The sequence below is a fragment of the Balaenoptera borealis genome, assembly GCF_965194805.1.
Source record: "Balaenoptera borealis genome assembly, chromosome: X".
In the NCBI taxonomy this organism is placed as follows: Eukaryota; Metazoa; Chordata; class Mammalia; order Artiodactyla; family Balaenopteridae; genus Balaenoptera; species Balaenoptera borealis.
In genome coordinates this window covers 42,036,898-42,052,723 of record NC_138881.1, presented here as the reverse complement: position 1 = coordinate 42,052,723, position 15,826 = coordinate 42,036,898, and the positions used below count along the sequence as shown (strand labels likewise).

General features: G+C 48.1%; 1 protein-coding gene across 16 annotated transcripts in view; it reads right to left on the bottom strand.

Annotated features, from left to right (window-relative positions):
- Window positions 1–14,421, bottom strand: part of USP11 (ubiquitin specific peptidase 11) — a 43,266-nt gene extending 28,845 nt beyond the window's left edge. For 2 of the 16 annotated variants that reach the window (XR_014239757.1, XM_082378087.1), the window contains exons 1-17: window positions 14,201–14,383; window positions 6,361–6,470; window positions 6,057–6,187; window positions 5,596–5,713; window positions 5,312–5,457; window positions 5,127–5,188; window positions 4,903–5,002; window positions 4,358–4,531; window positions 4,117–4,275; window positions 3,507–3,731; window positions 3,282–3,365; window positions 3,069–3,163; window positions 2,125–2,331; window positions 1,396–1,448; window positions 951–1,208; window positions 804–874; window positions 467–579 (exon numbers count right to left, since the gene is read on the bottom strand). Coding sequence is in view for 15 of the 16 variants with exons in the window: in XM_082378087.1 (XP_082234213.1) it covers window positions 467–579; window positions 804–874; window positions 951–1,208; window positions 1,396–1,448; window positions 2,125–2,331; window positions 3,069–3,163; window positions 3,282–3,365; window positions 3,507–3,731; window positions 4,117–4,275; window positions 4,358–4,531; window positions 4,903–5,002; window positions 5,127–5,188; window positions 5,312–5,457; window positions 5,596–5,713; window positions 6,057–6,187; window positions 6,361–6,470; window positions 14,201–14,352 (2,258 nt within the window). In the remaining variant the exon portion in view is untranslated. Of the gene's footprint in view, window positions 1–466; window positions 580–803; window positions 875–950; window positions 1,209–1,395; window positions 1,449–2,124; window positions 2,332–3,068; window positions 3,164–3,281; window positions 3,366–3,506; window positions 3,732–4,116; window positions 4,276–4,357; window positions 4,532–4,902; window positions 5,003–5,126; window positions 5,189–5,311; window positions 5,500–5,595; window positions 5,714–5,839; window positions 5,909–6,056; window positions 6,269–6,360; window positions 6,471–12,430; window positions 12,878–14,200 lie in introns of all 16 variants that reach the window. The other 14 variants (XM_082378088.1, XM_082378089.1, XM_082378079.1 and 11 more) reach the window with 14 other exon arrangements.
- Between the last annotated feature and the right edge of the window lie 1,405 nt (window positions 14,422–15,826).

Sequence of the window (15,826 nt, the reverse complement as noted above, 5' to 3'; positions counted from 1 at the left end):
CATTATAATCAGTGAGAAGAGACACACAGTGAACTTAAAAGTCTTCCCCCTTAAGGGGTTCACTCTAACAGAAAAGACAAAAAACGATGCAAAAGGGGATCTAGGATGTGACATCAAGTGGCGTTACAGAGCTAGAGAGAGGGAATGGAGGGAGCTGATGGCTGGGGGAGGAGTGGCTTTTAACAGAAGAGTAAGAGAAGGTCTCTCTGATAAGGTGACATTTGCTCAGAGACCTGAGCAAAATGGAGGTCAAATCCTGTAGATAACAAGAGGAAGAACGACCCTGGGAGAAGGAACAGCCCAGGCAAAGGCTCTGAGGTAGGAATAGGCTTGGGGTGTTGGTGGCCAGAGTGGCAGGAAGGCTTCGAGTGAGGGGGAGGGGGAAGGAGGTGTATTTAGTGGTGACGGACTGGGGGAGGTGGTCCCACCCAACTGCACCCCCAGAGGCCCCGTTCTGGTCCCTCACCAGGGGTTTTCCTTCTCCAGGGTCTCAGTGGTGGTGAAGAGCTCGATGCACTCCTGCAGCCGCACCGGAGCCTTCTTCAGCACGTACCCAACGCAGTCATGCTTCACGTAGCCCTAGGTCGGGGGAGTGGACAGCCAGGTATGAGGACGGGGGTTGGGGGGGGGGATAAAAAGGAGTGGGGGTGGAAGACGCACGCCGAGTGGTTAAGAGCACGGACTTTGAAGCTAGGAATCCGAGGCCCTGGGAGCTCTGCGGCCACGGCTCGGCTCGGCGGAGGTGGGGGAGGGTGTGTGTGGCACAAGGTGAAAGTGCCTCCCATCCCCAGGATCTCCCTTACCTCAGCCTCCACCTCGTCATAGTAACGCTTCTTCATCTCTGGCTCCCAGTCGATGGCGATGTACGGCTGGGCTGGGGGCGAGGGGAGGTGGTCATGGGCCCTGCTGCCAAGGAAACCCCCCCTCCCGCCTCCCCAACCCTGGCTCACAGCTGAAGGAGACACCATGGGTATCCTCGTTGAAGGTCGAGCGGTCGCTGGTCCCATTGGAATTCACTGTCTGCAGGGTGAAGAGGTGCTTGCGCCGTGCTCTCTGGGGCCAGTGAGATGGTCCAGGGGAGTTGTCCACGGGGGCCCGGCTCCCGCCCGCGACTCCAGAGCTGGGCCCAGCCTGCTCCGGCCCAGGGTCTTGGGAGCTGCCCCCAGCCACATGTCCAGGCTTAGGGAGGTTGTCCTTATCCTCCAGGTCTGCTGGGACAGGAGAGGATGTCAGAGGTGGAAATGTGTGAGCCCCAGGGGGTTGAGCTGCAATACACATCCATGTGGACCCTGTGTGGGCCAGACCGACCCCAGACCCCCTGACCCTTCCTCAGGCCATGGGACTGCTTGTACAGACCCTCATCCTTGCTGATCCTCTCTCCTTTCTCTTCCTCACCTTTCTCATCCCCATCATCCTCGTCATCCGAGCTGGGTCTGGTCACATAGCGTCTGCCGACAGAGCAGAGGAGACTCTCAAGGAGGGACCCGAGGGCAGGGAGGACAGAGTCCAGAATCCTACTTTGCTTATGATGGGAAGCCACTGGTAAACCCACACACTAACAGTTCTTAAGGAGGAGCCCGGAAGGTCTCAGGAGATGCCAGAGGGACACGGGAAGAGGCGGCCTGACAATGTAGGATCTTGTGCGCCACAGTTAAGGAGCGTGGATCTTAAGTATGATAAGCCACTGGTAAACAGGCCCACGATCAGCTGTAAATTTCCATCAGGGAAGGCCTCTGAGGAGCACTTGTAAGTGCAACATGAGAGAGAGGTGAAGCCAGATAGCGCACCGTTGTTTGCCTTGGTAAGGACTCTGGATTTTAAGCACGATGAAAATCTATCAGTAAAAACACAAACAACCAAGCCTCTCCAAGGAAGAGACAATTAAGTACAAGATGAAGTCTGTATTTTGTCTGTCTTGTTCACCTCTGTGTATCCCCAGCACCTAGGAGAAGTGGTAGCAAAGTCAGAAATTTAGAGAAAGAAAAAAGCCTACAAGTTCCTCTCTGGCCATGTTAAGTTTGAGCTGTCTTCTGGATGCAGACGGGAGGTGGCAACTAAGCAGCTAGACGCCCGGGTCTGAGTTCTGACCCCACCTCCCTGCCTGATCCCAAAGGGCAGACTCACGAGAGGCGGTACAGCAGGATGTGATACAGGGCGTCCCAGGAGAGCCGGTCCCGGGGCACCGACACCAGGAGCGGGTGCCCAAAGAGCATCAGGCCATAGTAAGAATTGTTGTAGTCCCGGGCTGGGGTGCGCTCCCGCAGGTAGATAGGAAGCACAACGTCCTCTCTGGAGTTCTCGCCAATAGCAGCCCTGCCTGACACCTCGTATCTGTGGGGGATGGACATCAGGTCACACCTGATCAGGACACCCAGGAGGGATTCGAGGACTCTACCCCAGTTGCTCCAGCCACTCACCACTCACAGCCTGAAAATATTTTTAAAAGGGTCCAAAGAGTCACCCAGGGTTCTGCATTTTACAAACTGTTGGATGATTTACACAGCCCTTTGTTTATGTGATGTTAGATGAAGTGCTTCGGTGTTATCAGAGCACTGAGGGAGTTAACAAAAATTTTTTTGTGACACAGGGATCTAAAACCATTTTCTTTTTGGAAAACTAAACTGCTTGGTTTACAAAAACTTTTCTACTCATAAAGCACCTTCTGTTTTAGTTACCCGAAGATTTCAAACTTGCTCTGAATGTTCTTATGCTCAGAAAGCATCTTAGTGTTCCCCATTTCAAAAATCACTTGGTTTTTGAGGCCTGCAATGTGAGTAAGGAGTGCAGATCAGCATCTGGTACATACGAGGTACTAGTTAAGTGCTGAATAAAATAAAGAAACAGGAGCCTCCCTCACATAACAAGGAGGAGAACACCCAAGGACGCCCTGTATAAGGATGTGTCGCCCCACTCACTGACAGCCCCTAGCCCCCTGCCCCACTAAGACACATGGCCGAAGCCCCGAGCCGCGCAGGTGCCCTGTGAATCAGGCCGAGGAAGGGAGAGGAAAGGTGGTTAACGGAGGAGGTTGCTGAGAAGCCCTCATCTCCCCTGGTCCTCTCACTCACATGAAGATATCATCTCGGTCCAAGATGCCGCTCAGAGACTCCTCCAGCTGGTAGATCTTATAGAAGCGGTGACTGAAGACATCGGCCACCATCATCTGAGAATGGGATGCGGAGAGGGAACCGGTCAGTCTGCCAGGTCTCCCCCAGGCCCTTCTGCCTCTCTCTGCCCCCCTGCCCCTGAATCCCACCCTCCTTCTATCTGCAGAGCCTCACCCTTTCTGGCGAGACACCAGTGTGTTTGGCCAGAGCCACACACAGATCCGAGATCTTGCCTCTCTTGGGGACCACGAGCCGGTGCTGAGGGAGGAACAGTATCCACAAAAGAGCAGAAGGATGTGTGGTGAGCTAGGGAAGGAAACCCTGAGGTACGGCAGAGTAATCAAACGAACTCTGACTACATGTCCCTCATTACGTCCCCTGTCCCCATTCCCCCCATACCTGCTCTGGCTTGCGGCGGGGGTCCATGGAGACAAAGAAGACCTCCATGACCCTCTTGTGGGTCACAGGCAGTGGGACACTGAGGTAGCAGAAGGGGTCGAAGGTCACAGACACGTTGCCACAATCAGGGCACACCACCGTGGACTTGAAGAGGCCATGGAAAGTGTCCACAATCACAGAATCGTTCCGCCGTCTGTGGTTCTGCCAGGCCTCCCGAGCAACCTCCTGTTGAGTGCCGTGGTGGGTGGTGAGGCTTGCCCGGGGCCGGGGAAAACCATGGTGTGGGGTGGATGCGCATGGGATTCAAGTTAAGGTTAGGGCCACCGGTAAAGTCCAGAGGCAGAGTTACAGCGAGGGCTATCTGGAGACTGCGTTCACTGTCAGGGCCGGGGGTTATTTGGGGCAGGAGACCAGGTGGGGGTTAAGTCTGGGTTGGGTGTGAGGGCAGATGTGGCGTTGGAGCCAAGGTTGGGACTGAGGTCAGGGAAGAGGAGCTTAAAAGAAAATGGTGGTGTGCGGGATACTCCAGGGAGGCCAGAAAATTCCTGAGGCAGAGGCCCTAGTGGCTTTAATGAGGCTCTCGGGATGGGGGTCTTCCAGGAGCACCCACCTGATCTGGCCTCCCAGCAGCATCGCACAGTTCCACATATTCCTTCTTCTTAACACGATTGAGGTCCTCGTGCAGCCCATCCAGGAGAAACGACAGCAGCTCCTGTGAGTCATGCTGCTGGTAGCCCAGAAACTGGGACGCAAAGTGGCCGACCTTGGTCTGAGAAGATGGGCAGGGCCGTCAGAGCGTGAGGGAGTTGGGGGATGGGGGCGCAGAGGAGCCGGCCAGGGCTGAGCCACACCTTGAACACGTGGGGCACGATGGAGCGGTGGTGGCCGGACCACGCCTGCTTCACCAGGTCCGCATAGGCCTCTGCAATCTCCCCCTTCATGCCCAGCGGGTTGCAGAAGTTGAGCTCCTCCAGGTAGCGGTTTTTGAGGAAGTAGTTGGTGAGCTGTGGCACATTGCTGAGGCACTGCAGAAGGCGGGGGCCAGGTGCATGAAGAGGAGAGAGAGGTAACCAAGGTGGGGACAGAGGAAAGGGAGACAGGAGGGAGGAGGAAGGGGAAAGAAAGAGAAGGGGCAGGGGAGTAGGGGAGAGAAGAGAGCAGTATTTCAGAAGGAAGAATGTGGTGACGAAGGACAGAAGACAAGGGAAAGCAGGGAGCAAGTGGAAGGAAGAGGCATTAACGTTTCAGAAAGTAACGTGGGCATGTCGAGCCAGACTGTGGGGCCCCAGCTTCCAACCTGACCCCTTGCCCTGCAGTACCCCCCTAGCTCTGTCCCCAATCTCCAATGCTCAAATCCATCCCTGCGCAGTGCCAGACCTAGACCTAATGGCTCAACCTGCAGGGCCGAGTTCATGAAGCACGTGTTGCCCAGATTGGTGAGACCACAGATGCCCGGCTGGCCCTGGAAGTCCTCATCCTCCTCCGACGCGCTGCTCCTGGGACGGATGAGAAACTCTTATCAGCTGAGGACCTACTACTTGTGGGTGGAATGTGCTCTTGGGCTCAGTTGTTCTGCCTACTGTGGGATCCCACTCTGGACTGGAAACCCCAAGGGCTCACATGGCGGGCAGCTGTGCGCTGGGCCAAGTGCCATCCTTGTTTCGGGTCTCCATGATGACCACCTGGGTTGGAGGAAGAGGAGTAAAGATCAGGAAAGGCATTCATGGAGGGCCCATGGACACCTAGCCCTCACTTCCCCCAACCTGAGCACGGGTGGTGGGCCAAGAAGCCCTCCCCACCCTTACCTGCCCAGTCTGGAGAGCGGCGTCAAGCACCGTGACACGTGTGTTGCACAACCTCTCAAAAGAGCCCTCCGCGTTCTTGATCCACAGCCGTGTCTCTTCCTGGGGGCTCACCAGAAACTGCTCTTGAGCGGTGCGCAGAACTAGGTCTGTGGAGGGTGATGGAGCACATTCAAGGTCTTCCTGGAACCCTGGAGGATCCATCCATCTTGGCATCAGACTCCTTAGGTCACCGAGCTGTGACCGTGGCTGGGAATGCCAACTTATTCCGCGACCCTTAGACTCACCAATAGAATCTGTGCGGTTGAATTGAGCGGTGTGAGCTGTGTCCATATCACTGTGCTGGATGAGCAGCAGTTCTACTGGATACACTTCAACCTTCTGGATGCTGGACAGCTCCACGACCTGGAAGGCGGGAAGGATGCACACACAGGTGTACCCACCCAACACACACACGGACACAGGAACGACGACCTCTGAGATCAGAGGAACATCCACACAGACAAACACACGTGGCATAGACACACGTGCGAGGCTCTGTGAGGGGAGCACGCACAGGCGAGCAAATGCAGGGGACACAGCAAGATACCGTCTGATGACCTGGGAGAGGAGGAGAGGGCAGACCCAGGTGTATGGATACAGCATACGTGAACACACAGGTCTGGACCCATCCTGGGCCTATGAGGCCTTCCTCCTACGCTCCCCCACTATAAAAGCCGTCCCCCAGCACCCTCTCCACCCACTATACCTTGCGTTCAATGGGAGGCTGGCCATGCCCTAGACCATACCAGCTGACCAGGTAATGCCAAGCAGCCGCTGGGAGCAGCACATAGTCCTCACCTTCCACCAGTCCCTTCTTGAGGCGCCAGTTTACCTGGTCTGCAGGAGGGCGGGGGGAGGTGGCAGAGGAACAATCAGGGAAGGAAAGTGATGAGTCACTCTGGCCATCTCACCAATGACCTAGCACAGAAAAGGGGCTCATGATCATTTGCTGGGACAAAGATGACAAGAAGTCCAGGCTAGGCTGATGTGGGGAGGCAGAAGCCTGGTACCTTCAAAGAGCTCAGCATTGTTGATGCAACCAGGGAAGGTGCTGGGGTCCTGGCCTCCTCCCTGCACGTGTACTTCCCACTGCTTGTACCAGTGCCGCTCCACGAGGAACCTGGACCAGACAGGTGACAGGGGTGTCACACAGCTATCTGGGGGTTAGTGGTACCACTTCACACGGTTATTAGACTAAAAGTATCAACACGTGTTTACAAGTCAAGATGACAAGTTTCATGAACACCTGAAACTAATAACAGCGCTATACGCCAACTATTTTTCCGATTAAAAAAAGAAATTCTTCCCAGAATTCAACATTTAAAAAAATTTTCAGCATCATATAAAAATAAATTAGAAGCAAAATGTATTCAGTGAAATCCAGATTCGGACAGAATGCTTAACTTCTTAAGATACTAAAAGAGACTTGATTAAAAACAGAAAGTGTGCTCAATAAGGGCAAAAAAAAAAAAAAAAAAAACCCATACCCATACCCATGGTGCCAGAAAACAGGAGACTTTATTATGGAATAAACAATCATTCACTTGTATTAGTCTGTGGGGTAACACAGTCAAATTAGGTTCAAAATAACTGCTATTTGCAGCTAATGTTGTAAGACTTCAGCCATTTGTTAAATGTGCAGTGTCTGTAAAGGATACAAAAATCTTCAGCTAAGAAATGGATTGTTAAATTCTGAAAACCCGCTCAGAAATCAAAAAGAATTTCAACTGCTAAAAGAATCATAAAGTTTTCCTTCAAAAACTGTATACTGCCATCTTTAAAATAATTTTTTATTTAGGATTTATTTTGGCTTTAGAGCAAATTTCTAAGTGTATGGTGACTAGCTCACTCTTTGTGTAAAACTGCGGTGAAAAACATATAAAATTTACCACCTGAACCACCTTTAAGTGCAGTTTGACCTGTTCTCTTTTAAAGGAGACTTTTATATGCACTACTAGGATAAACATTTAGGACTGTTGAAATCTGCCGTTGTAAAATGTCATGAGAAATTCTGAAGTCTGCAAAATACTTGACATATAATAAGTGCTAAATGAACATTAGCTGTTACTGTTCCGATCCCAGGGCTTAGACAAAAAAGTTCATGTACACATAATCCTCGTTCCCCCCTCCAACCCCAACACAAACCTGCTCTGCTATGGAATTTTTTTTTTCTTTTTTTTTTGGCTGCGCCCACCCGTGGCATACAGGATCTTAGTTCCCAGACCAGGGATCGAACCTTGCCCGCTGCAGTGGAAGTGCGGAGTCTTAATCACTGGACCGCCAGGGAAGTCCCTGCTATGGAATTTTTGACACATAAAAGGCTGTCCCAAGTATTTAACAGCCTCAAATAAACACTTTTTTAAAAAATTACAAAACTGCTGAAAAATACGTAAACATTAGTTTTCCAGCGATTTAACTCTATAAATTGGATTCCTTAAAATGGCAACTTTTCTTTGTTTAAAAAAGGATCAGAAAGGTAGGGGGATGGAGAGATAGAAAAACCCTGGAATAGTCACATGTTGCCCAAATAGGCAAACTTTTCTGTGGGTTGTTTTTTATTCATTTATTTATTTTGGGGGTTGCAGTGACCCCCCCCAGACCCCGTATTTCATTCATGCCAGGGACACACACCCTCCACACCCCGGTGGCTCAAGCCACAGACACTTCCCATCACTCATCTAGAAAACCCCATCACGGACCTTACCCTCTGCCACTTGCACCTTCACCTCCCCTTCAAGGTTTTAATTGCCTCCATTGATGGTCTATGAGGTTATTAATTCACTCAGTAAAGCTAGTTTATTGTTAATGGGAGCTTCGAAGCAAAAGGAGCCACAGCTCAATGGGTTTTTTTAAAAGCAGATTTTTAAGGAAGATTAACACTAAAATCACTTTTTAGAGTGGTAAGCAAAACCTCCAGACCTGGCTACAACCTGGATTTCTAAAGCCGTCATAGAAGACTGAAGTTTCACATAAATTTTCACAAAGTATCACTACCATGTTTTTTCAATTCAAAGACACAAAAACTTTAACATCTCTGAATTGGGATGGCTCATAATCTGTCAGCTCAGGTGGCAGTCATGACAGTTGTCATTGTCTAATGAAAAAGCACCCACATTGTTACATTTACTCCTACACTTCAATTTTTTTTGGTTGCTACTGTAAATGGTATCTTTTAAATTTTAACTTTCTAATTTCTTGTTGCTAGTATACAGAAATAAAATGGATCTTCCTAAAATCACTTGTTTGTGTTTCCTCAAATTTGTTAAAATGATATGAAATATGTGCTTACGGAAAGAAATTACTAAAAATATTGTCTGTCCTCTAGATTTATCTTGTGTCTGGAGAAAATATTGGTTATTCTGGTTAATCATTACACTAGGTATAATAATTACAGAGAAATAGAAATATGGATATAAACTAAGAGATGGTTTCCTACTTGTTTTATTAAAAGGTTGTTAGCTTATTCAGATGGTAAATGTGCTATTACCTTGTTCTAAATTCATTATTTATATATCTGTATAAGCCTACATACATAAATAAGAAGGCACGCATATAAATAAATCCTTTCTGTAAATTGTTACATGAATAATGTACCAAAGGAGAAAAATTAGAATTTGGGCCCTTTTCTGTAAAATGACTACATTAATTTATGCCCAGATTGAAAGTTCCTTTTTCTGTCACCAAATTACTGTTAACTCTTGGTACCTTCTGACATCTCCTTAGCTCATTTTTTAAAAAGAATTCTTGCTTTAAAAAAAAGTTAAGCTCCTAATAATCTTTGTTGTTTATCACTGTGTTTTACGAGGTTGACTATAAATATTTCTTGTCTTTACTTCAATTTATATCTTGTTAAAAAACAACTATTCTTCCTTTGTCTTTCGCAAATTCAGGCCAAAGTCAGAATAACAACACTGTTAAGATGTTCTTTTCTGTCTAAACTATCTCTGGGAGATACCACAAAGATCTGCTCCTTTGCCCTATAAAAGGAATGACAATAGCATCATTAGGTTTATCCAAAATTCCCCCAATTTTAATTAACTTGAAAATTTCAGAAAAGCTTTCATTTTTCAAACTTGATATTTTTAAAAATGACAAACCAAAAAGAAAGTTTATCTTCCTAGATTAGTTATTGTTAATTATATATAATTAGATATACTAATATAAATATCTTTCAGTAACTGCATACTTTTCAAGCTAAAAAGCATACTCATGTTCAAGCAACAAAGACTAGTACAGTAACTGTCTACTACCAAAAGATCCCCCCTCCAGGACGCTAGACTCACAAACCCCTTTCCCTTTTTGGTTCACAAAAAGTCTGAACAGGTACTAGGGGTGCCGACTCAATTACAGGGGAATTGTCAGAGGCCTATTGTTTATTTCAGTCTTTCATTAGATCCAGTGGCCAAAGCATATTTACCTTGTGTAAGAGCTATAGCAGCAATCGCCAACCAAACGTGTGAAAATTTCAGTCGGTTTAGTTCTAGGGTCTTCATTAAAGGTAACGGTTCCCCGTGCTGTGCAGACTTCTCCATTGACAGAAAACCCTCAACATTTCTAGGCTAGTCTCTTAAGCTCCAGTGAGACGTTGCTTCCCCTTCACACATCACAGTCGATTCTGCAACACTGAACCCAGCCACCCACCTTCCTTAACCTGAACAAAGAGAACCTCATGCTTGCTTACCTCTGTTAGGAAACTATCCACACCCTGCACAGACCTAGAGACTCCTTCAGCTATCCCAGATTTAATTGTTTTAGATGGTTCATCCTCGAAAATTTGCCGAGGAGGCTAAACTATCACAGATTTGAATTTTCTCTTAAAATTTAAGCTTCTCCTAGAAATTAAATCAGTTTAGATGGCCAAATTAATTAAATGCCCCCACCCAGATCTGCCAGCTGACAAAAGATAGAAGGTGCAAATATTAATATGGATATTCGGTATATGACTTGGGGTTAGTCCATGACTTTGAAATGCTTTATAAGCACAAATTTCCTGACCACTGCAGCAAACCCCTATAAATTAGACAGCAAATTAAAGAATCTTGAGGTGCTCTGCTCTAGATAAGCATTAAAAAATGGAGCTAAGGAAAAATGCTGCATGATATTATCCACAAAAGCAGAGATAAACTGGCTTCAATACTGAACCAACATCGATGGGATAAATTTTTTTTATTGACAGAGCATAATTTTTTATTCACATGACATAAAATTAACCATTTAAAAAGTGAACAATTCAATGGCATTTAGTACATTCAGCGTTGTGCAACCACAACCTCTATCTACTTCCAAAACATTTTCAACACCCCAAGAGGAAACCTGGTACTGGTGGAATAATTTTAAAGGGTATTGTCACAAGGCTGTAAAGGTAGGATGGGGCAGAAACCAAAGTCCCCCCCCCCCGCCCTTCTGAACACCTCCAAATGGGCTATAAAAATGTTCCTGTTATTGTTGTTTATTCTCAGGATGGATTGAGGTTTTGCCTTGCTGGAGAGCTATAGCGTAATGGTAAAACAAATTGCTCAGTTCCATATTTCCGATGTGGGGAATCTCAACTTGTCTCTCCAGTAACAGGAATATATATTTCGCGAGTACTGTGATTAAAGAACTCTGTAAAATGAGCAAACCTCACTCCTAAAGGCTCTCAGGTGAGAGCATGCTTGAGGCGTTCGAGGAACAGCAAGAGTCCAATATGGCCGGATGGGGAAAGTGAGGGGGAGGGAAATCAGAAGAGCATGGGAGAAGATCAGAGCCAGGGACCAGCCTCGCAATCCTAAAGCCTTGCAAGTCATTGTAAGAATTTTAGCATTTACATTGAATAAAATAGGAAGACTGTTAAAACATTTTGAGGAAAGAATGGACATAAATTATTTTTAAAAAGAATTACTGTGTACGGAAAGAGGAAAATAGTACCTGCAGTGGAGAAACCCAGCAGATACCTTCACCAAGTGATCAAGGCTAACGTCACCAATGACGTCATGTGGATACCGAGTACCCACCTGACATGATGCAAAGGGCACACCATGTACGTCCAGTCTGATTTCATATATATCCTCAATAAAATAAAAGCTTAGACCACAAATACTATTTAGGGATGCATACAATGGTGGGGAAACGTTAACGAAATTAAAAATTCAGGGTAATAACTTCCCGTGGCAGGGAGGGGGACCTTCATCTGGGAGGGGCACAGAAGGATTTCTTAAGGTAACGGTCTGAATCTTAACCTAGTTGGTTAATTCACAAATTTTTTATTATTCTTTAAATTTTTTACTTTGAAATTGACTCCGAAAAATCGCAAAAATAATACAAAGAATTCCCGTGTGCCCTTCATCCAGATTCTCCAAATTTAAAATTTTACCCGTTTGCTCGATTATTTCTTTAAATACGTTTTTATATATGCCATTCTTTCAGCGATTTCAGAGTAAGCTTGCTTACACGATGGTTCTTTACCCCTAAATATTTCGGCATGTATTTCCTAAAAACAAAGATATTCTCTTTCATACTCACAATATAGTTATCAAAAGCAAGAAATTAGCAGTACTAATAGCTAATCTTCAGACCTTAGTAAAATTTTACCGATTTCCCCATTCATATCTTTTACAGTAAAAGAGAGAAAATTCATTTTATGAGAAAAAACTGATTTTTAAATAATTTATTTTTTCTGCTCCGGGATCCAACCCAGGATCACACTTTGCATTTAGTTATCATGACTCGTTAAATCCCGTTAATTTCTTCAGTCTGGAACAGTTCTTCATCCTTTGTCTCTCACGACCTTGAAATTTTTGAAGAGCACAGGCCGTTTATTTTTATAGAATGTCCATCAACCTGGGCTACGTAAACGTTTCATATAATCTTTACAGGTCTTACGTATTTCACAACTTAAAAAACGAGATGCAACTCGGCGAGAAATAAAATGAACCCAGGAACAGTACATTTCAAGCACTGGTTAGCAAATCAATTAAACAAGCCGATTTATCAAGATACGCATTGACATTTTAAAAAGCTATTTGTTCCTGATTACAAAAACAAAGCAGTACTAAAACAGAAAACAAATGTAACATCGAAGGCCCCTCCCGTGCCAATCACCTGCACTTTCTCCCGTCCTGGGAAGAAGGGCTCGGCCAGAGGCAAAAACCTCGCCGCGTCACAAACTTTGCTCATTCGCAGGCGCCATTTTCTGCTTCACAAGGCACCACCTCCCCTCTGCAGTCTTTCCTCGGCCCCAGGACACGCCCCTCGGCCTACGTCACAAGCCTCGTTCCCAGGCTCCAGCTCCCTCCATCACGCAGGCTCCGACTACCCCCGCCCCCACAGCCTTTCGGCTCCGATTTCGCTCTTACGCCTGACGTCACCCGCCTCGCCTCCGTTGTCAGGCGCAGCGGAGCACCGCGGGCCGCCTCCAAATGCTACGTTACGTCGCGCAGACCATGCTGTCCCGCTCTGTTGCTGAGACAGTCTCCTTCCCAGGTTCTTGGTTCCACCACGCGAGCCTGACTCCGCCGCCGTGGCCCTTTCTTCTCAAGACCCGGCCCCCTGAATGTAAATTGATATAGCCACTATGGAGAACAGTATGGAGGTTCCTTAAAAAACTAAAAATAGGGCTTCCCTGGTGGCGCAGCGGTTGAGAATCTGCCTGCCAATGCAGGGAACACGGGTTCGAGCCCTGGTCTGGGAAGATCCCACATGCCGCGGAGCAACTGGGCCCGTGAGCCACAACTACTGAGCCTGCGCGTCTGGAGCCTGTGCTCCGCAACAAGAGAGGCCGCCATAGTGAGAGGCCCGCGCACCGCGATGAAGAGTGGCCCCCGCTTGCCGCAACTCGAGAAAGCCCTCGCACAGAAAGGAAGACCCAACACAGCCAAAAATAAATAAAAAACAAAACCAAAAACTAAAAATAGAACTACCATACAACCCAGCAATCCCACTACTGGGCATATACCCAGAGAAAGCCATAATTCAAAAAAGCACATGCACCCCAATGTTCACTGCAGCTCTACTTACAATAGCCAGGACATGGAAGCAACCTAAGTGTCCATAGACAGATGAATGGATAAAGAAGAAGTGGCACATATATACAGTGGAATATTACTCAGCCATAAAAAGAAATGAAACTGAGTTATTTGTAGTGAGGTGGATGGACCTCGAGTCTGTCATACAGAGTGAAGTAAGTCGGAAAGAGAAAAACAAATACTGTATGCTAACACATATATATGGAATCTAAAAAGCAAACAAACAAAAAGATGGTCATGAAGAACCTAGGGGCAAGATGGGAATAAAGACGCAGACCTACTAGAGAATGGACGGGTAAGCTGGGACGAAGTGAGAGAGTGGCATGGACATATATACACTACCAAACGTAAAATAGGTAGCTAGTGGGAAGCAGCCGCATAGCACAGGGACATCAGCTCTGTGCTTTGTGACCACCTAGAGCGGTGGGATAGGGTGGGTGGGAGGGAGACGCAAGAGGGAGGACATATGGGGATATATGTATACGTATAGCTGATTCACTTTGTTATAAAGCAGAAACTAACACACCATTGAAAGCAATTATACTCCAATGAAGATGTTTGAAAAAAAAAAAAGATCCGCCCCCCCTGCCTCTCCAGAACAAACCGCCTCCGGTTCTCAGGCCGCAGGCTCCACCACACAGGCCCGGCCCCGCCTCTGGGCCACACAGGCCAGGCCCCGCCTCTTTCCCAAACAAGGCACTTCCCCGCCTCTCCTGTCCTCAGTCTCACAGGCCACTCCCCCGCCCCAAGGCACCTCTCCTGCGGACCTTCGCCGCCCCGTCCCCCACCGTCCCCAACGCCCCCATCGTCCCCCCAAGCCGAGGCTCCGTTCGCAGCTCCGCCTCACCAGCTTTCGCCCGCCCGCAGCGGAGGCCCTCGCCCATTCTCGCCGTTCTCGATCTGGCGCCGCTGGCTCTCCAGGCCCGGCACCGCTTCACGCTGTGGCTCTCGGTCCTCGGCCGCAGCCGCAGCCGCCGGACTCTCTGCGACCGCCGCCATGGCCTTTCGCCCTCCTCTCACAGTCACCGCAGCTGGGGATAGGAAGAGGCCCCTCAACTGCTACTTCCGGCTTCTGGTCCCGGAAACGGAAACAGAGCCCCCCAAACAGCCGGGGGTCTACTGCCATTTTGAAAAGGGACCCCTCGCTCGGACGCGTCGAGGGGCTAGGCGGGCATCGGACCTTGGGCGGTGATCTCTGTGACGAATAGGCGGGGTAAAGCCTCCAGTTGGAAACTAAAGACAAAGGTGTCTTGTGGGATTCTAACGCCATGTTGAGTCGGGGCAGACGGTTCTGTGGAAGGTGCAGGTAGAGGTCCCCGGCGTGGACGAGGACATGTATTGGGGAGCGCTCAGGGGAACGCAAAGGTTCCAGGTCTTCTCGGTCCCATGCTCTGCTGGGGACCGCGGGCCCCTATCCTGGGAGCGGCGTTTTTGCTAGCCTGACCAGAATACCCTTCTTTCATTGCACTACCCTTCCCTTCTCCTCCATCAAAACCTAATGCAAAAGAGGTCACCACTTACAGGGCGCCACCCAGCCCTTCGGGCCTCCTCCCTGCGTGAACTGGATTTATTCTCTTGATAAACGTGTTGAAGGCAAGTCAGCCCCAGGCCAGGTATATTTGTTGGAGTTGCAGTACTAATAATAGTTGGCCCTGTTTAGGTGTTTTATTGCACGTAAATAGTAGTCTTAGGCAGCAGATTGCCTGTGGGCAACAATGGGGATGCTGAGCACCAGAAACGTTAATTCACTTTGCCCCACCTAGTAAGTAGTGGAGCTGTGGTTCGAACTCAGGAATTCCAGTTCCAGAGTTGGCACCTTAAACCACCAGGCCAGAGATTCTCAAACTGTGGTCCTAGGCTTTCTACCGCTTCAGGAAACCCTTTCAGGGGGTTCACAAAGTCAAAACTATTCACAACAATACTTTTTCATGGTCATTCTCTCTTGCATGTGCAGTGGAATTTTCCAGAGGCTGCATGACATAAGCAAAAGCTCTTTGGATGTCCTCAATTCTTAAGAATATAAAGGGATCCTGAGACCAGAAGTTTGAGAACCAGTCCACTACGCCAGGGTTTTTTCAACTTAGGCACTATTGACATTTCTCTGTTGTAGGAAGCATTGTAGGATGTTTAGCTGCATCCCTGGCCTCTACCCGCTAGCATCCACCAGTTGGCACAACCAAAAGTGTCTCCAGACGCTGCCAGACGTCCTCTGGGGGTGGGGGAGATTATCTCCTGCTGAGAACCAGTGCACTAGACTACGCCAGCCTTTTCTCTGCTAGGGCTCCCAGCCCTACATGTTGGTGATAACTAAAATTTCCCCCTTTGGCTCTCTACATCTACCTGCCTATTGGCTGTCCCCACTTGACCATATCACAAACTCCCCAAGACAGGCTCACGATTCTGGGTCTGTTTCAGTGATTTCCTTCACTATCACCACCCGTACCCACAGGCAAAAACACACCTTGCCTTTCCA